The 18,644-nt window shown below is 45.3% G+C and overlaps 1 protein-coding gene across 3 annotated transcripts in view; it reads left to right on the forward strand.

The window, feature by feature from the left end:
- The first annotated feature begins 181 nt into the window (after positions 1-181).
- Positions 182-18,644, forward strand: part of DDX31 (DEAD-box helicase 31) — a 43,576-nt gene continuing 25,113 nt past the window's right edge. For 2 of the 3 annotated variants that reach the window (XR_004244070.1, XM_032130835.1), the window contains exons 1-15: positions 182-246; positions 806-1,059; positions 1,232-1,307; positions 1,724-1,767; positions 2,118-2,188; positions 2,463-2,527; positions 3,337-3,381; positions 4,655-4,696; positions 5,461-5,525; positions 6,310-6,429; positions 6,698-6,804; positions 7,526-7,761; positions 8,110-8,286; positions 10,705-10,764; positions 16,741-16,791. Coding sequence is in view for 2 of the 3 variants with exons in the window: in XM_032130835.1 (XP_031986726.1) it covers positions 211-246; positions 806-1,059; positions 1,232-1,307; positions 1,724-1,767; positions 2,118-2,188; positions 2,463-2,527; positions 3,337-3,381; positions 4,655-4,696; positions 5,461-5,525; positions 6,310-6,429; positions 6,698-6,804; positions 7,526-7,761; positions 8,110-8,286; positions 10,705-10,764; positions 16,741-16,791 (1,449 nt within the window). In the remaining variant the exon portion in view is untranslated. The remainder of the gene's footprint in view (positions 247-805; positions 1,060-1,231; positions 1,308-1,723; positions 1,768-2,117; positions 2,189-2,462; positions 2,528-3,336; positions 3,382-4,654; positions 4,697-5,460; positions 5,526-6,309; positions 6,430-6,697; positions 6,805-7,525; positions 7,762-8,109; positions 8,287-10,704; positions 10,765-16,740; positions 16,792-18,644) is intronic. The other variant, XM_032130836.1, reaches the window with a different exon arrangement.

The following is an 18,644-nucleotide window of genomic DNA, read 5'->3' on the forward strand; positions in this document are numbered from 1 at the left end:
CGCCGCTGCCTGCGCGGCACGCGGGCTCCGTAGCGCGGGGTGCGGGGGTGGGGAGAACCCTCACGGGGCCCCCGCAGCGCCGCGGGGCGGGCAGGGCAGCCGGGTGGGCTCCGGTCTGTGGGGGGAGCCCCGCAGCCGCCGCCGCGCCGCCCTCACGGGCCGGGCCGGGCGAGGGGCGGCCCCGGGGCCCTGCGGAGGAACGGGCGGGACATGGCGGCGGGCGTGGGGATGCGCGGCGTCGGCCGGGTACGAGCGGAGGGGAAGGGAGGGGAGGGGTGTGGGGGTCTGCGGGATATGGGACCGTGACCGAGCGGGGAGGCAGCGTCCGACAAGTTGTTAAATGGAGTCTTTGGCTTCCCCCGGCCCGAGCCGGGGCTGATGCGGCACCGGGGCTCGCAGGTGGCTCCCCGGGCGGGCTGCGAGCAGACGGCGCTGCCCCGACTCACCGCGTTGACCTTTGGCGGGCTGTGGGTGATGCTCTCCTAGCCCTCTGCTTCATCTCCAGAGGCTTAAAAATGCTTTTGAGAGACGTTTTTAAACCATGTTCTGCCCAGTCACTGGAGAAGTTGAATGAAGTCCTTCAAGGATGAGCGCTAGGTATGGCTTGAGATTGCTCTTTGCAATGTCAGAAGTCTCAGGCGTGGTGGTGGATCTGTTGGAGTAGGAGTTGCATAGCTGCAGAAGGCAATTTTAGTTTCTTTAGTCATGGAGTGGGCGATTCCAGAAATAAGGCTCTGCTGTGGGCTGATGTTTGTGTGTTAACTCCCAGTCACTGATGACTCTGGTGTATTTGTTCATTTTCAAGCAATCTGGTGCTCTGAAAAGGAAGCTGCAGCCGCCACATGAAAGCCCACCCGTGAAACGCAAACGTAAATTATCCATAAACACCTTCAGGAAAGGGGCCACAGCAGCTGACAGGAGGGAGGAGAGATACTCATCACAAAAACCTATTCCTAAGAAGCAGTTGACTGACAACCAGAATGAAAGTCAGAAGAACAAACCTTTCATTAAGACGTCCAGCCTGTTTAAAAACAACCCCGACATCCCAGAAATTCAGAGGTATTTTAGACAAATGGGAGGGAAAAAAACCCTTTCAGTGTCTTGAATTCTTGCCCTTGCTTGGCAGAGCAGTTGCTTGGTAGATGTCATTTCATTGCTGATGAAGTAGAATGCTTTTGTATCATTTTTACACCTAATGTGTGTTTTGTTTTGTTTGTTTCCCCTAACTCAGAAAAGAAGTGCAGCAGGTGCAAGAAAATGTTTTCACTACAGATTCCTTCAGCCAGCTGGACCTCCACCCACATCTGGTGAGTGGCAGGAAGGCCTACATTCCTCAAAAATGTGCATTTTGGGGTGGGGGCAGGTCAGAGAGCTGAGGGATGCCTCTTTATTCGTGGTGAGCCAGACAGGCTTGCTGGTACTTCACCTGATTTTGTCACTTAAGGTACTGATGTATGTCCTGACCTGTCCCCAGACACAGTCCCAGCACCCTTGACTGTTTGCAGCTGTAATACCAAAAAAACACAGAAAACCAGCAATGCTGTAACTCTGATTAACTAGCAAGTATTTTGAGAACATGAAAACTTTCTATTTTGTTGCCTAGGACCAGTTATGTAGAGAATAAACGTAAGTTTTTTGTATTGTGCTTTATCTTGTACTACAAAAAATAACAAAAGGAACAGTTTGACAATAAAACCTTTACTTCTCTTTATTGTCTCTCTAGATCTCCACAATAAACACTGTCCTCAATATGTGTAGCATGACCAGGTAAGCAAATCAATATAAAAACTTTGCACTTTACCCCTAAAAGCCATCAGTATGTGTAATTGGCTTGTGAAGACCACAGTACCACTGTCCCATTTGCTGTTGGGTTTGTAGGCAGTCCTGTCTTCTAGTTTGGTACTTGAATCATAAACCCATCTGTTTTGAGTTTATCACATCTGATGCTTATCCAGAGGCTGTGCTTAGAAATCACCTCAGCTGATGCAGCTACACGGCAGAGATGAGTGTGAGAAATTTGGGCTAAAGAGTTTTGAGACAGTCAGTGCATATTAAAACTGTAGGATTCTATCCTGTGTTGCATGTGCATTTCCTGCCCTGTTTTGTTTGTCACCCAGTGTTCAGAAGCAAACGATTCCTGTGCTCCTGCAAGGCAGAGATGCCCTGGTGAGATCTCAGACTGGTTCAGGTCAGTGTTGAATTGTCACTGTCCTTCTTAGGGTGTGTAAATTGGATTCATTTAGGTAGATCTTAGTGGGGTACCACACCTCTCTTTTCTAATTGACCCTTTATTGAATTGTCAATCTTCCATTCTGGAAATTTCCTACTCAATAGATACTTTTCCAGACTCTGACTGCAGTTTAAGAATGGTGGGGCAAATGGTGCTTTGGTTTGCTGGAGTGTTGTAATTGCCACATATGTTTTTTAATGGAAAGTTCTCCTATTTTCTCCCATTTAAAAAGGTAAAACTCTTGCCTATGGGATTCCACTTGTACAGTCTTTGCAAGGAATGGAATCCAAAATACAGGTAGGTCCAACAGCACTAAATATATTTGCTTTTGATATTAAGGAATAAAAATAAAATCCAGCTCTTGTAGTCATTACTGTCTCTTTTCCTTACAAGCAGTCTGTGTTCCCCTTTATTTGTACATGTGTCAGATGGGATTTTCCAGTTTTACTGAGATGTGGATGGTACAAGATCAATGTTAGCCATTTCCCATTGCTCCATGCAGCAGGATACATTGGAAATGGGCTAAATTATCAGGTTTGGGGGAGGCAGAGAGCAGAAGAAATGGTCTGGAAGCTGGGAGAACTGAAAACAAAGGTTACTGCCATGTCTGTAGAGGGAGTAAGTTTTTAATCTTTGGCATGGAGTGGGTTTGGATAATTGCTCCCAATTTGGATCATACACCAGAAAATACTGCTGCAGATCTTGTGCATTTTATGGAAAGAGATCACCCTGAGTGAAGGGTTGAAGCATCTCCAGCCCGTCTTGGATTGTCACTCCCTGCAGCTGCTACCTACAGGTCGTTGCTGTGTGTCAAGCAGGAGAGCATCCCTGCAGCTCAGAAACACAGGAGTGAAACAACGTCTGGGTGCACTGAAACGTTGGGTTTGACTGGAGCAGGTTTCCCAGCAGGGAGGAGAAGGCAGTGCAGGATTGATACGTTAAAGACTTGATTTTAAAAGCTGTGGGGCAGAAATACCCTAAAATGTTGTGTGCAAACTTGCACTAAAGCCCTCCAGAATCCTCTGTGTTGGCTGGCAGCAGGGGAGGTGTGGAAGGGGTGCTCAGTGCTGCCTTCTCTGAGAGGCCCTGCTCTTGTGTGTTTGCAGCGCAGTGATGGGCCCTACGCACTCGTGCTCGTCCCAACGAGGGAGGTAGGTGGCTTTTCCTTTCTTAGTCTGTTTGAACACTGATTTTTGGGGATGTAGATGTGGGTCCACCAGGGAAGGTGAACTCTAAAGTTAGAAAACACTGTCAGTCCTTCTGCTGAGATCTTGCTCTCACAGAGAGTTGTCATTTTTGTTCGGTGCCAACCAGAGTGAGAAAGAAGGAGTTTCTAAGTTCTTTTCCTGCAGTTGGAAATCTTTTTGAAGGCTGCAGCACCTCTCGGGCTCAGTGCATACCTCATGCCTTGCTCACACAGGGGAATGAGTAAAACCAATTAATTCAGCTTTGCAAATGTGTAGGTTTATACAAACGTTTCATTTTTAAAGCTGTTTTATCAAATCCTTAAATGAATGCTGAAGCTGAGGCCTCCAAGAATTGGTTTCTCCATTGAACTCTTCTATTTAATTTATATTATTTGCAGTTGCAAAGGCAGTGTCAGAGGAGGGTATCAACCTTTTACATTTTTTTTTTTGGTATGTCGAATGATAATAACTTCCATGTGGAGAATTGATTGCAGGTAACTCATTTGGGGTCCAATATTTTATGCAACCTGCAGTGCAATATCTCTGCTCTGTTCCCTGAAAGGAGAAAGCTCTGAAGGTATTTAAATTTTTACAGCAACAACTTAGCTGCCTCTTTAGGATGCCATGTGAATACTAAGCATGGAGGAAACTGTGTAAGCTCATTTAAAGGGTTGCCATTGAGAGTACTTAGGAAGATAATTTGTAATTACAATTGGTATTACTTTGTATTGGAAGCAATAACCTTCCTTGAGAAAAGAAATGCAGAGATAGGAAGATCCAATGGCACAATCACTCCATGGGTCAGGTGAGAGAACAGTGAGAGCTGCCAGAAGAGGATTGACCTATGTGTTTCCTTTCTGTGGTGGTTTTTTATCAGAATTTCTGTAATCTTCCCTTTTATTCTTCCTCTGGAGCAAAATCTTCTGTGCCTGTAGCTTGTTTTCTCCCTGGGGCATTCACAGAAGCCCACAGAAGTCTCTTCTTGTCCTGAGAGCTGGCTCATGGAGCTGAGCCAGTAGAGAGGCTTTTGAACAGGCCAAAATATAATAAAAGAGAGATTCTTCAAGAGAAAAAAAATTAATAAGTGGCTTCTAAAAAAAATTAAGGATGCATTTAGAATTCTGATGTACATAACTAGATTAATTTACAGATTTTTTGAGCCATAGGAATTTGTAATCCAGCTTTTTAGTCCAGAGAGACTTTGGCAGAGCTCATTTTCTTTTGTTGATTTCCATAGCTTGCACTCCAAAGTTTTGATACAATCCAGAAACTACTTAAGGTAAGAATTCAATGCTCTGTGTTCTTAGCTGTGTAAGGGGCTAAACAACTTCAGTTCTTGTGAATTCAGCTGGAGGTTTAAGGAAATGCAGCACCTGGCAAGATGTATGGTCCTTAAAGATAAATGTGTTTAAGTGTGTGATTTCCCTGTGGCATGTTTTAAATTATTACATGAGCAATTAAGTGATTAATTATGGCACCCTAGTTGCACATGTGCTGATAAACAAGCATAGTTGATTTTCACAGCCATTTGCTTATAGAAATACCTTTCATTGTCTCAGGCTGAGTTATGAATGGAAACTCTCGTGGTGACAAGGACCGTTTTACTGAAACTAATACTGGACAGATGGGTTTCAGATGGGGAGTAGGACTTGGTGAACTGCTTTGCCAGCTGAATGACTGGAGAAATGAGAAGGCTTTTAAAATCATTAAATGATAGTGCTTTCCTTGTAATTGGGGTAGAGTATCTTACATTGGGCTAGAAGGTGTTTAAATCATTTATTTATCTGATCCATATTTCCACCCCCTCTTCATTTTTTCCTTGGAATAATAGGGTACTTCCTTATTATTTATAAGTCTTACAAATTTATAAGTCTTAAAAAGAGACTTACAAGTCTTTTTTTAGTGCTGGAGCTGTGATCACATCACATGCACGCTGCTGTCAGCCCCATCCTCTCTCTTTTTGCCATGAAACATCATTTTTTGATTAGGCTTTGTCTTGTTATTAAGAAGAGTCATTGCTGGTCTTGGTTTTCCTGTCTGTAGCCATTTACCTGGATTGTGCCTGGAGTGCTAATGGGGGGAGAAAAGAGAAAATCAGAAAAAGCCAGGTAGGAAACCAACTTCTTAAATTATATTTTGAGTCCTTTATCTGTTACTCTTCTTCAGAGTATTTTTCTTACTGGGAGGGAGGGTGGTGAGCTTGGATCAAGCTGTGATCCCCTGGATCTTACACAGGCACAGTGGCTGGGTCAGCAGGAAACATTCGCTTCCCCCAGTTGGATCTGTTTCTAAAATGTTGATGAGCCTTCTGAGAAGATGATCTCTTGTGTCAGTATTTTTTTTTTCCTCTCCTGACAAACACCTGTATTTGCTTACCACCAAGTGCTGCCTACAGTATTTGTTATGGGGGAAATTGCTTTCTGGAGAAGAGATTTCCTGGTGTTAAAATCCCTTTTTTTTCCCTTTTCAAAAATGGAATTGTAAGCTGGTAATCCAAAATGGAATTTTCATTTCTCTCTATATAAGCATACACAAAAAGAAGTTTACTCTTGACAGTAAAACAAGTACTCAGTTAGAAAAGAAAACCTGACTGGGGTGATTTTTTTTTTTAGTGTTATTAATATTTCTTTCCACCTTGTCCTTAGCAATGAGTGTGCCTTTGAGTATCAGAGTATCAATGATGATCAAGGATAAATGTTAGCTGAAAAAAACCTTCAGTTTTAATCGGTGAGGAAGTGCTGTCCCTGAATTTACTGTGGCACTTTTCACCTCTATAGGTTCCAGCTCCTCACTCTGGGTCCTATTCCATCCTAACCTGCATGGGGTTGTTTTTTCTTTCTTTTTTTTTTTTCTCTTGCCTGGGTTTTATTTTTTGTTTTTAAATCTTCACAGATTACGGAAAGGGATAAACATCCTCATTTCCACTCCTGGCCGCCTGGTTGATCACATCAAGTCCACAGAATGTATTCATTTCCGTCGCACTCAGTGGCTGATTATTGATGAAGCAGACAGGTAAACTTCCAAGGGCTTAGATATGGAAAATTATTACCATACCGTCTGCAGCATAATTCACTAAATATTAAAAAAAAAGTATGAGAGAGAGTGTGATCTTAAGCCATTCATGCTCAGTGGCCTCAGCCAAGCACCAGATGTCTGGGATTAGGACAAAATACCCGCTTTGGACAGATTGTTGGACAGTTATTCATTGCAAAGATGTCATGGAGTATTAAGACTTTCTCCTTCCTTACAGCACCTTTAACCATCTCTCCTGTTCCTGTAGGATCCTGGACCTGGGCTTTGAGAAGGATGTGGCTGTGATACTCAACGCTTTAAACGCTGAGAGAGAGACACGTCAGAACGTGCTGCTCTCAGCCACCCTCACCGAAGGTGGGTTATGGACAGATGGGGGCTCTTGTAGCTGAATAATGCACAGGCAACTGCTGAGTAGTTGGTTGAGTCTGCCTCTGTCACAGCCCAGTGTGAAGCCCTTTGCAGAAGTGGAATAATGCCTGTTAATTTCTTTGGCTTATGGCACTTCCTTCATTACTGCAATTTCTGTCAGTGTATGTACTTCCATGGTCTCCACATATGTCTCCCAAATTCCATTGCAAAGTCACCATGAACCCGAAAGTTCGTTTGTTTGCTTTACAAACGCAGAATTAAGGCGAAAAGCTAATGGCAGGAGAGGTGTTGTGTGCTTTGCTCTGTATCATGCAAGCAGTCAGCTGCTGAGGCAGGAGCTGAACCAGGCCTCGTGACTCCTGCACTCTTGATAGAGTGAAGATCCACTGGGTTTTTTCCACACACATCTAGAAGCAGGCCTGCCAAATGCTGTCTGTCCATAAAGACATTTATGTACTGTGAAACAGCACAGTCAGCTGAAGAAGTGTCTTGTGAAGGTTCTGGTGGAGTTCACAGCAGCTAAGCCTGGTAAGCCCTGAAAGGGCTGAGGTTTGCAGTGAGGGGGCTCTGCAGTGTCTGAGGGTGGCTCACTGGGTCCTTGCCCCTCACTCTTTTTCACTGGAATTGCGTTAGTTGGTTTTTTTCTTTGAGCACGTCATCCCAGCCCAGACTGGGCCTCACATATCTCTCATTTCCTGTGGTTTAGGAGTAACACGCCTGGCCGATATCAGCTTGAATGACCCTGTCAGCATTTCCATAGCAGATGAACTCCAGAAGGTGCCTGAACCAGCATCTCAAACAAATAGGGAAGCCAGCAGTTCATCAAACTGCATGGAGCAGGAAAACTTTGCTGTTCCTGAGACACTCCAACAGTATGTCATGATGGTCCCCAGCAAACTGAGGCTTGTCACGTTAGCAGCTTTTATCCTGCAGAAATGCAAGGTGAGACTCTGGTTGCATTTATATTACTAAGTAGCCCTTTGTCCGTTCCAACTCCTTTATCTGTTCCTCTGTCGAGGATAGCATGGATTAGATCCAGGGCTTTGAAGTGCGTCTTGAACCACGAGAGAGCTGAGGTGCTGTTGTGTCTTTCATGCTGGCAGAGAGATCCCTGTGCAGCATGTACTCATTCTTCTTTTGTGAACTCACTGTTTGGTGTCAGCCTCTGTAATCCTTTTCCAGATAATGATACATCTCCAGAAGTGTAAATCACCTGGATCTTTTCACGATCAGGGAATTGGGAGAGGCCTTTGGAAGTGGTCATGTGCAATCCTCTTGTTTTTCCTGCAGTTTGAAAAGCGCCACAAGATGATCATCTTTTTCTCCAGCTGTGAACAAGTGGAATTCTACCACGAGCTCCTTGTTAAGGTCCTTTCTGGAGGGTCAGAGTCAGAGCAACCTGGGCGTTCATCCCTCTCCTCTGTGAGCTTACAGTTTCTACGTCTGCATGGCGACATGGAACAGGAAGTAAGCACTCTCAAAATGTCGGGACCTGCAGTTTTATTCCTTATTCCATATGATTTATTATGTGGCTATTTTGGGGAGGAGGGCAGAAGAGAGGAGAGAGAATCATTTCACCTCTAGGGGCCTCACTCTTCCATCTGCTAATGAGAGTAAGGATATTGTCCCATTTCTGGAAAGTACCTTGGTAGCTGTGTCTGAAAAACACACCTGAAGAGGCAAATGTGTTATTTCAGCAGAGCAGCCATTCTCTATTCCCAGTGGGTGCACTAAACCATTTATGTCTCCATGCTTCTCTCTCATGCAGCCAAGACAGACTTTTAATGCCAAAGGAAAACCTTATCCAAGCCCCAAAACATTGCTACCTAATAAGTTGCCCCCAATAGGTGAGGCTGGAGCAGTTTGGCTTTGGGTTTGAAGAACAGTGTCTTGACAGTTTGCTGTTTTCCCTGGGATGGAATAATAGCATTATGACAGTGATTACCCCAAAATAGGTTTAGGTTTTAGCCAGTTAGGCCTGAGTGGAGAGGTTGGAGCTTGCTCCAGAGGGCTGAGAGGCCAGGAGGAGAGTGTCAGATGAACTGTCACTGCAGAGCTTCTCTCAATAGCTGAGAGACCTCCCTTGGAAGTTCAGCCCCTGATCCTGCCCTTGGTCTGTGATGGAGAGAGTTGCCGCTCTACTCTGAGCTACACAGCAGAGATGGTAAATGAATAGAGCTCTTCTGATGAAGCAAGAGGTGAAGAGCCATTGTTTTTCTCACTCATTCCCATCCTGTGGAGACCAGAAACATGTGCTTTGCTGTCCCTGCAGTCTGGCCTTTCCTCAACCTGCCTGCCTGAGCAAGTGAGCAGGCCTGGTCTGGCCCAACTCTACCCTGACCAGCTGTTAAGCCAACAGAACACCACTAAGTAGCTGGCACCAGGGGAAGGGTTTTGCCTTTTTAGTACCCAGTGTGTAATTAGTGCTTGATGTCTTCAAATTAAGAGCATTAATGGAGCTAAATTGTGGATCCCATATGGTACTGCTGAGCACGGCTGCTGTCATTGTCAACAAGATACAGCGTGCTCTCTTCTTTAATTTTTGTCAGCAGAGGGTTCAGTGTGTCAGCAAGGCCCAAGCTTCTCTTCTTTTCTAGAACAGCACCTCTAGCTGGGAGTCAGGTGTGTAAGGTTTCTTCTCTATCATCAAGGTAACAGGACATTCACTTAGCTCCTAGCCAGAGCTCTAGGGAAAAGCTTGAAACCTGGAAACAAGGATATTTTGGAAGGCCAGTAGAAAAGGGATTGTAGGTGCAGAGGTGGTATTGGCAAGGGAAGATCAAGTTCTGCTGAGACCTTTGGTTATTGGTGCTCAGAGATAGCAAATATCATTGTGATGTAATGTGAGTTGGGGAGTCAATTTGTGGAAAACAAGTTGTTAGTTAAAATAACTGGAATGTGCTTGGGAAGGTTTGGGGGCTGACAGAGCAGGAGGCTTTTGAAGGGAGCTGAGGGGCTGTACTGGGTGCCTGCAGCTCCCTTCAATGGCTCAAAGACTGCTGGGGGGATAATTTGGGACCTGGGGGCTGTGGGTGGTGCTGCCTGTGGGCCTGAGCTTGTGTTAGGAGTGGGGGCTGCAGGAGTTGTGGTGGTGCAGAGCAGAGATGGGGACAGGGACCTGCCTCTGACCCCAGTGGGAGGGAACAGCCTCAGTCCAGTGTCATCAGCCCCAATGGTGGCTTTTGCCAGTACAAGGGGAAGGCGTGGGAGGGTGCCTCCTTTCCCCCTTGGGCAGGGATTTCTGGCCATCTCTCCTGCCCTGTTACTTTGAAGACTTGTCCCACAGCAGTTCACTGTGCAGCTGAGCATCCCTGACACTCAGTAATTCCAGTGTCAGAGCAGTGGCTGTGTGCATGCCCCATTGGGCACATGATGAGGCTGATCTCTTGTGATGTGATTATATCACTGTGTCAACAAAATGGGCTTATCCTGCCCATCGTGTGACTGGACAGACAGCAGTGAACATGTCCAGCTTTGCTTGCTTCCACAAAAGCCTGTGTTGCCCACAAAGCGTGCCAGTGCTTCTGTTGGTGCTGCCTAATCCTTTGTGGATCCCCTCTCCATGTAAAACAGCTCCTGTTTTCTGGCATACACAGGCTATGTTTCTGTGCAAACTGTGGAGGTGTTGGCTGCTCTGATTTGACCAAATGCATCCAGGCTTCCCCAGGCACTGCCTTCCTACCTGGGACCACACCTGTGTGCCACAGATTTTTCCATTTGCAAGAAGAGTCTGACTGGCACTCATGAGGCCAATTCCTTTGCTTTTGAATCTGTACATGAGCTAGTGAACAAGACACAGTTAAATTGTTACCTTAGCTAATTTGCTTTGTGTTCGATTGTCATGTGCATAAGCAGTCTTTTAATTCTTCCTTTTCAACCTTCTAGGAAAGGACAGAGGTCTTCCAGGAGTTCCTAAAATCCAAGAGTGGCATCTTGCTTTGCACTGTGAGTAACTCAGAGTCCCTTTGCAGCTCCACACTAATGGGCCTGTCTGATCCCTAAGGGTAACCAGAGGAATTGGCACTGAGCTCTAATTCCAGCTCACTGTCTGACCTTGAGGAAAGTCATCTCTTTTTTCTGCATCTCACATGTTAAGTAAGGACTGAGGCCTTCTTTGCAAACTATTAATATGGTCTTCTGCTGAGTTACCATATACAGGAAGAATGTATGTCTTATCTTAGAGACCACCAAGTATTTTGCACGGTCTTATGTCTAGAAAAATCTGTTCCTTTGAAGCTGGAACCTTGCCCTCTACATGCAGCCAGTAGAATGCAGTCCTGATTTGTAGTGTACCCCGTAACTGCCAGGAGAATTGGATGGAATGTGGTATTTCCCATCTTAATATCTACCCCAAGGGTAAAAACAACCACCTGCAGAGGTGGAAGGGGGAGCTCAACCAGAGAAGGGGTCATTGGAAAAGCTCATGCTCTGCTGCTCTCCTCACCTTGTGCCCTTCAAGCTCCTTCCAAGGATGCTGAGGGAGAAATTCTTGTCCTCTGCTGAGGTTTGGTGGCACCCTTGGGTTGTGGTGGCACCTTCACCTCTCGCTCCTGACCTGCTGGGGCCACAGGCTGCTGCAGTGGTGCAGAAGGCTGCACAATTTGCTCTCTAATAGTGGCAGCTGTTGATCTGAAAACGTGTGAATCTTGGCGATTTCTACCCACCGCAAACCTGTAAATTACAGCGATCGGGAGTAATTAGAGCTGAGAAACCCTCTCCAGCTCTGAAATGACTCCTGTTCCTGCTGCATGTTATTCTTAAAGGAAACCAGTTGCAATTTTTTCAGAGAGTGGGGGGCTGAATTTTCTCTTTTTTCTGCCCACAGTTCACACTAGGAGTGCCATGTATATAGGAGTGTTTGATTTAGCATTGCCAAATTATATATAATGTCACCTGTAAAATTCTACTTGTTACATTCTGGTCCTGCTTTGTGTGTACAACCTTTCAGAGATTTGGTCAAGGTCAAAATGCATCTTTGCAGTGCGTAAGTGGAACTTTAACTTGGTTTCCTTGTATACAGAGGTGGTACTTGAGTATCTGAACTAGGGAGGAGAGCAGAGCTTAAATCATTCAGTGGTGTAGATTGTTTTGAAGATAAAAAGTGTTTGGTAAATTCTAAAAAATAAATAGCTAAACTTTGTTGTTCTTGATGCACCTGCTGCCTATAACTGAGGAATGTCAGGTACGTGTCTTGCTATTGGAATTCCAATTTAATGGGTTGGGAAAGAAGGTAAATGCTCAGTTTTAGACAAAGAGAAAGCAGAACCATTGCAATCACTGGGCTATCAGTTCCTGGGTGAGAAGGTTTGAAGGGAAAATGTAGCCTGTGACAGGAAAAATCTGTCAGGAAATGTGCAGCTCTTGGCAAGGTAGGAAGAAGAATTTGGATAAAGAAATCTTAGTGGATGGGATTCCCCTCTTGAGACACTGGAGATACGGTTTGATTTCTTGCTGTGCCACAGACTCTGTGCAGGTGAACATGGAATTGGGGTGACAAGGCAAGAAACCACATCTCAGTTGAGCAGCAATAGTTGTGGGTTTGCTCCTGAGCTGTCACAAATGGGAGGTAATGGTCATAAATGGGAGATAGTGTGGAGTAACCTGGATTGCCATGAAGAGGGTGGTGTAAGGTAACACATTTATTGTAACCCTCCTCCTCTTCAATCTAAGCCACTTTGCATTTCCTGCAAGGCAGGGATGCAGATCCTGATGGTTACGGTGACTGCGGCTCAGCTGGCACGTGGTCAGCACGTTAAGCACAGTGAGTTGTGTGTGTGAGTCCAAAATCTCTCTGTGCTTCAACTCCCCATCTGTAAAATGGGGAAAGTAGCACAGTTCCATCTTACAGAGATGTTGGGAGGACAAATGCATTGAAACCAGGAGGTGGCCTGTTACCACAGTAATGGGGACCATATGGACACCTTAATATAGAGATACACTTTGCACCAGTCCCACATTACAGGTGCCTCCCCAACGCAGATGTCCAAAGGGCAGCCAGGCTCTGTGACCACCTCCTGCCTCTAAGGGCATTGCTTTTTCTGACACTCTTCTCCATAGCAGCAAAAAAAAATATTCTGCAGAAAGGTGGTTCTGTTCTTTTCACTATGAAATCACGTTTTGTGCCCACAAAATTTTGAAACCTGGCTCACAAAAGAGCAACACAAATAATGTTGCCGTCCTTCCCTTGTCCCTTATGCCATGTTCTCCACCCATCTTTCCGCTCTAGTAAGCAATGGGACCTGCTGTTCCTTTTATTAATTTGCTCTATGTCATATGTATATTAATATATTCCATAAAATATTTTTGCCAGACAATATAAGCTGGCAGACAAGAAAATAAAGAAGGGCCACGTATCTCAGAGGGTCTCGTCCAGATTTATTTCTCTCTCCTTCACTGAAAGTTCTTTGCGGCTTCCTTTGGGATGTGCCTTTTAAACAAGTTCATCTCTTCCAGGGAGGGAGGAAAGATCATTTGGAGATTGTTTGCTGTTTACTCAGTCACGCTAACTCATCTTGCCAGTTTTCTGGCGGCCCCAGCCAAGAGCTTTCGCCTCTGACAGCTTCTGTGCTCTCCCCTTCCTCCTCTGATTACGCAGCCCAATCTGTCACCCTGCCGACGGGGGTCTCTACCCTGCTGATGGCTTTCCACACTCGGCAGTAATGACTTTTGGCAGGCCGGGAAGGCGCGAGAGCTTCTTCCCCAGCTTGGAGAGCCGTTAGGCCCTCTCTGCCTGTTAGCTAAAGCACTTTGTGAGGTTCTTTGGTAAATAAATGAGTCATTTTAATCCAACTGACAGCCTGGCACCTGAGCAAGCTGCCTTCCATCTGTACTTCTAGGCCTCATGTAGGCAGCCAATTGTCAAGCTCAGGGCCTTCAAGACCTCACCATTGAGTGTCTTTCAAAAGCAACTTTAGCAATTTCCTTTGCCCTAATTAGATCGTGTGAGAGGGACTGAGCAAACCAAGGCCCTTGCAAAACTTTTGTGGCCCTGTTGGTTCTGATCTTCTGCAGTGACAGGACTCGCTTTCAATGTGGCCTTTTTGCCCTTCATTCCCTTTTACCCACCCTCTGTACCCCATTCCCTGGCACCCACCCCCTGTATCCCATTCTCTTGCACCCACCCCTGTACCCCCCAACCACAAGCACAGGCTGGTAACATGAATTATTCAAAGCAGACATTTCAGCCTTTCTAGCATCCCTCAGGTGGATTGTTCCTTGATCCTGTGCCCCTGTGTGCCTTGCAGTTGGGATCAGGGCAGGAACATGGTTAAGGCTTCAGGTTATTGTGTTTGCTTGGCATCTGGGCTTTCTTTAAAACTGCACTGGTGTAGGTTATTTTTTTTTTTGCTCCCATGAGATGGTCACTGAAGAATTTGCCCTTCCACTGCCCGTGGAAAGGAGGCAGCAGTGACCTGCCAAGGTGTCATATCCTTGATTTCCCTGTAATTAAGGAATGGTGGTGTGAGGTCACACGTGGAAAGGGGAGTGCCATCTGAGGCAGTGGAAAAGAGGGGTGAGTGGTATATTGAAAATCTCTTGGGATTCTTGAAAGAGTACTGGCAGCAGGTTAGTGCTTCTGTGAGTGGAATAAATGTAAAACTGGATAGTTGTTGTTTGAGCTGTGTTCTCTCTCCTGGAAAAGTGACCCACAAATATTTTTCTAAAATTCTGAGAAGTTGAAACTCATGGGCTCTGCCAGCAGAGGAAAGCAAATCAACTCAAACTTTTTACCCTAGTCCTACCTTGCTGCTCTCTATCAGGGTCTTAGAGAAAAGCAGCTAGAGGAGACACAGGTGGACTGATACTGAGGAATCTTTGAGAGTTTGCAAAACACTCCAATTACCAGTAAATCCCAAGAGACTTGTGAAAGAAAGCCAAGGGAACCCCCAGGAGAGTAGCTGCTGCTATGTGTCAGTAACAGCTGAGTGGAGTTGGTGGCATTGTGAAAGCAATCGTGAATGCAAGGCTGATGATGGGAGGAAGCCTTCTCCTAAAATGTTCTCCCTGGCTATTTATGAGGCTTTTGGTGAACCTTTTCAGCTTGGGCAAACGCACATGAAAATGCTGTCTGTGGCAGTGATTTTCCAAGCTGAGATGTTGAGAAAATGTGTCTTGGAAGAGGAGGAAAAGAATCTGGATGGATGAGAGGGATGGCTCCTGCCCACTTTGTCTATTCCTTCCCCTATTAGAGGTGCTCCTGACCACAGGGCTGGCTTGGCTGTTGGTTTATTTTGGGGAAACTGCCCTGTCCCAAGGTCAAAGCCCTCTCCTCAGACAGCATTTCCTCAGCTCCTGGGTGTGAGGAGGAGCACAGAGTAAAGGAAAAGACCAAAGCCTTGTCAGCGTGGAAGAACAGAGCCAGCCAGCTCGGAATCAGACGTCAGCGCTCCTGTGTGATCGCGCTGTAGAGTTTATAGTCTTGTTATCCTGGTAACTGCTGTACACGCTTCCCGACTCCCCTTGATTTATTTCCTCCAACCTCCTTTAAATGGCTTTTTGTACATCTGTTCATTCTGACTCTGGGAACAAGTCACTCCTTAATAAGCGTGTTGGAGTGCGAGTATGCGTTATTTCGGAGTGGGCGCTGTGGAAAGTGTCTCCTCTTTTACTGCAGTTGGAGCCACAAAACAGCCTGGTTAGTGCTTATGGGAAGGCCTTTGCTGCCAAAACATCAGCTTCCCATTCTTTTAACGTGTGTGGGAGTTGCATGAAAACACTTCAGTGGGTGGCTGACACATTTTTAGTACATTAAGCTCCTGCTTACGTCTTTAATATATTCTATTTTGCAACTAGCTAAAAGATACATGTGTTGCAAAACATTTCCTAACAGAGTGAAATCTGCACACCTGCTCTGCTATTGCGCCTGGTGAATGTAAAATCCGAGGAGTATGTGAGGACATTACTAATGAACAGAAAATCAAGAAGGGAGATTGAGATGTGTTTGCACTCTCCATTTTGGACAGGATTTAAACTCTCGTTTCTCTCTGAAGGGGTATGTTTTTGGAGCTATTCTGACTGTGGATAACTAAAGGGTCTCATTCAAGTCCTTCTCCAAGTTGATAGGTTTTCTCACCAGCTGGCACATCAAATAAAACCTTGACAGCAGCTTCAGACTCTTTTCTTCACGGCTGCATTTTGTTTCTCCAAATCAAAGCCAGACTGCAAATCTAAGGCATAGCTGAAGTCCCCTCTCCTTGAGCTGTGCTCCAGATTCCTGCAGATTCTGCTAAATTGTTTATTGGCCTTTTATTTTAGGGCCACATGACCTGCAAGTCTTCTGCTCCTCAACTTCAGACCATCACCTAGGAAACAACTAATTATTTGTAGGTAGAGATCAGTGTATCTTTGGACGTTCTACCCAAGGCCAGGGATTCTTGACTGCTAGCCTTTATTTTTTTTTTTTTTTCCCTTTTCATCATAAGAAGTCTGGTTTTGGTACTTAGATTTGCTGTGGAGAAAGGTATGCTCAGAAATCGTGCTGCCTTTCAGAGGTTTAATTCTGCCTCTCTGTGTTTGGGCAGTAGGTGCCCATGAGAAGATCTCTTTTCATCAGTGAAACAAACTGAAGAACCAAAGGTATCGCTGCCCCTTACACAGTGGATTCTGTCAGATATAATGCAAAGGGGCTGTAGGAAATGCTGTAATTCAACACCACCATCCTGAAATAGGTGTTTCTGTCCTCCAGGCTTTGGGCCATAGTAGTGGATCATTTTTTATTGTATTAGTCTGCTAACAATCCTTGCATTTTAAACCCTCAGTGTTACTTCTGACCTTCAGTCCATCTTTCCCCAAACTAGACACATAAAATTCCTACTTGCCTAGCCAGCATTGCTTTCAGACATAGTTGCCATCCCAGAAGACTCCTCACTGCTGATAGCTCCAAAGGATTTTTACTAAAGTGATTTCCTTATTAATTTTAAGGATGTAGCAGCACGGGGACTGGACCTGCCTCAGGTGACCTGGATTGTACAGGTGGGTTTGCTCTGTGTGTCTGTATGTGTTAAGTGCAGCCTTGCTCAGATGAAATCCCTTCTCAGTCCAGAACCTTCCTGCAGTTGGCTGGTCCTGGTGCTGATGCCTACAGGTGTGGGAGACCTCCAAGTTCCTGACTGCAGGACTGGGACTCTGGGTTTTGCCAGGATACAGCATTGCTACCATATCCCTGGTCTGTTTTTCTCTTTAATAACTCTGGGGTTTTCACTGGTTGGGATAAAACACCTTCCATTTCCCCACCCAAGAAGCCAATTTTTGTGAAATCCTGGCCATCTCTTGCAGTTCTGTTCCTTTCTTTCCTAGCTTGCTGGGGAGGCAGTTCCATGAGGAGTTTAAGTGCATTCCTGATGTTAAACATTGAGTAGCCCAATAGTGTCAGTGCAGTGACCTACAGAAACTGAGTGTTTCCAGTGAGCCTTGGCTGGATTGGGGCTGAGTAGCTGCAGGCATCCAGCTTCCAGCAGAACTGCATGGTTCAGATTTTCCCTGAAAAGAAAAAAAAAAGCCCAACAAAACCCCACACTGCTGCATTGCTGTTGACAGAAATACAGTCTTAGGGAAAAAAAAATAAAAACAAAGGAAGATGGATTGAACCTTAAAAATAGCAGCCTGTCGTTTCAAAGAGGAGGCTGAGAGCATGAGGCAGATTTCATTTCTATAAAAGATTTATAATTAAAAAAAGGTTAGTTGAACTGAGGAAAAACTGATCCAGAGATTCACATGTATCAAGCAACACCTGGGTAAAAGGAACAGGGCACAGAGCCTCAACAAAGCTTTTTAATTTCTACCTCATCCCTTCAGGTAACAAATTTGATTTGATTTTTGTGTTTTTTAAAAAAAGAATGATTTTGTAGCAGCCAGCTAGTCGGAGAAGGCTGTGGAAGTGAAGTCTTTAATTCCCAGATCTGTATATTAATATAATTTAACCAAAGATATAGTTGCCAGTGCTAGAACGCAGTGCAAATTACCTAAAGCCCTGGGAGACTTCTGTGTGTCCAGAAGGCGAAATCTCAGCTGTCCTGAGGGCTGTGTCCAAGAGCAAGGACCTGCAGGGAGCAATTAGATTGCTCACAGCATCTTACTCACACCTCTAGCCAGTAGAAACTTTGCCAGAGGGCACAGGTATAAACACTAGAGTGGGCTTTGGTTGTTGGGTTTTTTCCAGTTAAACTGCTGAGGGCTCATTTCTGAGCAGTATCTCTGTGCATGTTCATTTTTTCCAGGAAAGAGAGGAGGGGGGGAAAGAATAGGGGGAGGTTAAAGGGAGGGAAATGTGTCACCCATTATCAGATCTTGCAAATGGCTGGGCAGTTTTGATTCCCACTTAGGTAAATGAGAGGCACTGCTATATTTGGGGAGTCTTTAAGGAACATTTTCATGGTGCCTGGTAGTTGGACAGGGGAAGACAGTTGCTACCTGTGTCATCCATTGCTGAAAGCACTTCCTCCTCTCTCTTAGATTTATTCTACCCTGTAACCAGCCATGATTTGCTTTAATCCAAAAAAAAGCAATTTAGCCCAACTCCAAATTGGCATCAGTTGTTTTTTCTTTTGTGTTTTTTCTCCCAAATGCAGAGCAGGCAGCTCCCCACTCCATGTGGGCAGTCCTGGGCGCTCTTTGCTGTGAGATTTGATTAGATTTGGGGGGCTTTTTTAGGGGAAGCAAACAGGTTTCTGACGTGCCTGTATCGAAATAAAATCTAAAAGGCAGAAAGAGACACTGAGACAGGGAAACTGTCCTATTATCTGAAAGTTGGCCAATGTGTCACATTCACATGTCAAAAAGCTGCCGTGGCTGAGGGGCTGAGTGATGGTTCTGGGGCTGAGGCGCGT

This window comes from Corvus moneduloides, chromosome 21, assembly GCF_009650955.1.
Source record: "Corvus moneduloides isolate bCorMon1 chromosome 21, bCorMon1.pri, whole genome shotgun sequence".
NCBI classification, from domain to species: Eukaryota; Metazoa; Chordata; class Aves; order Passeriformes; family Corvidae; genus Corvus; species Corvus moneduloides.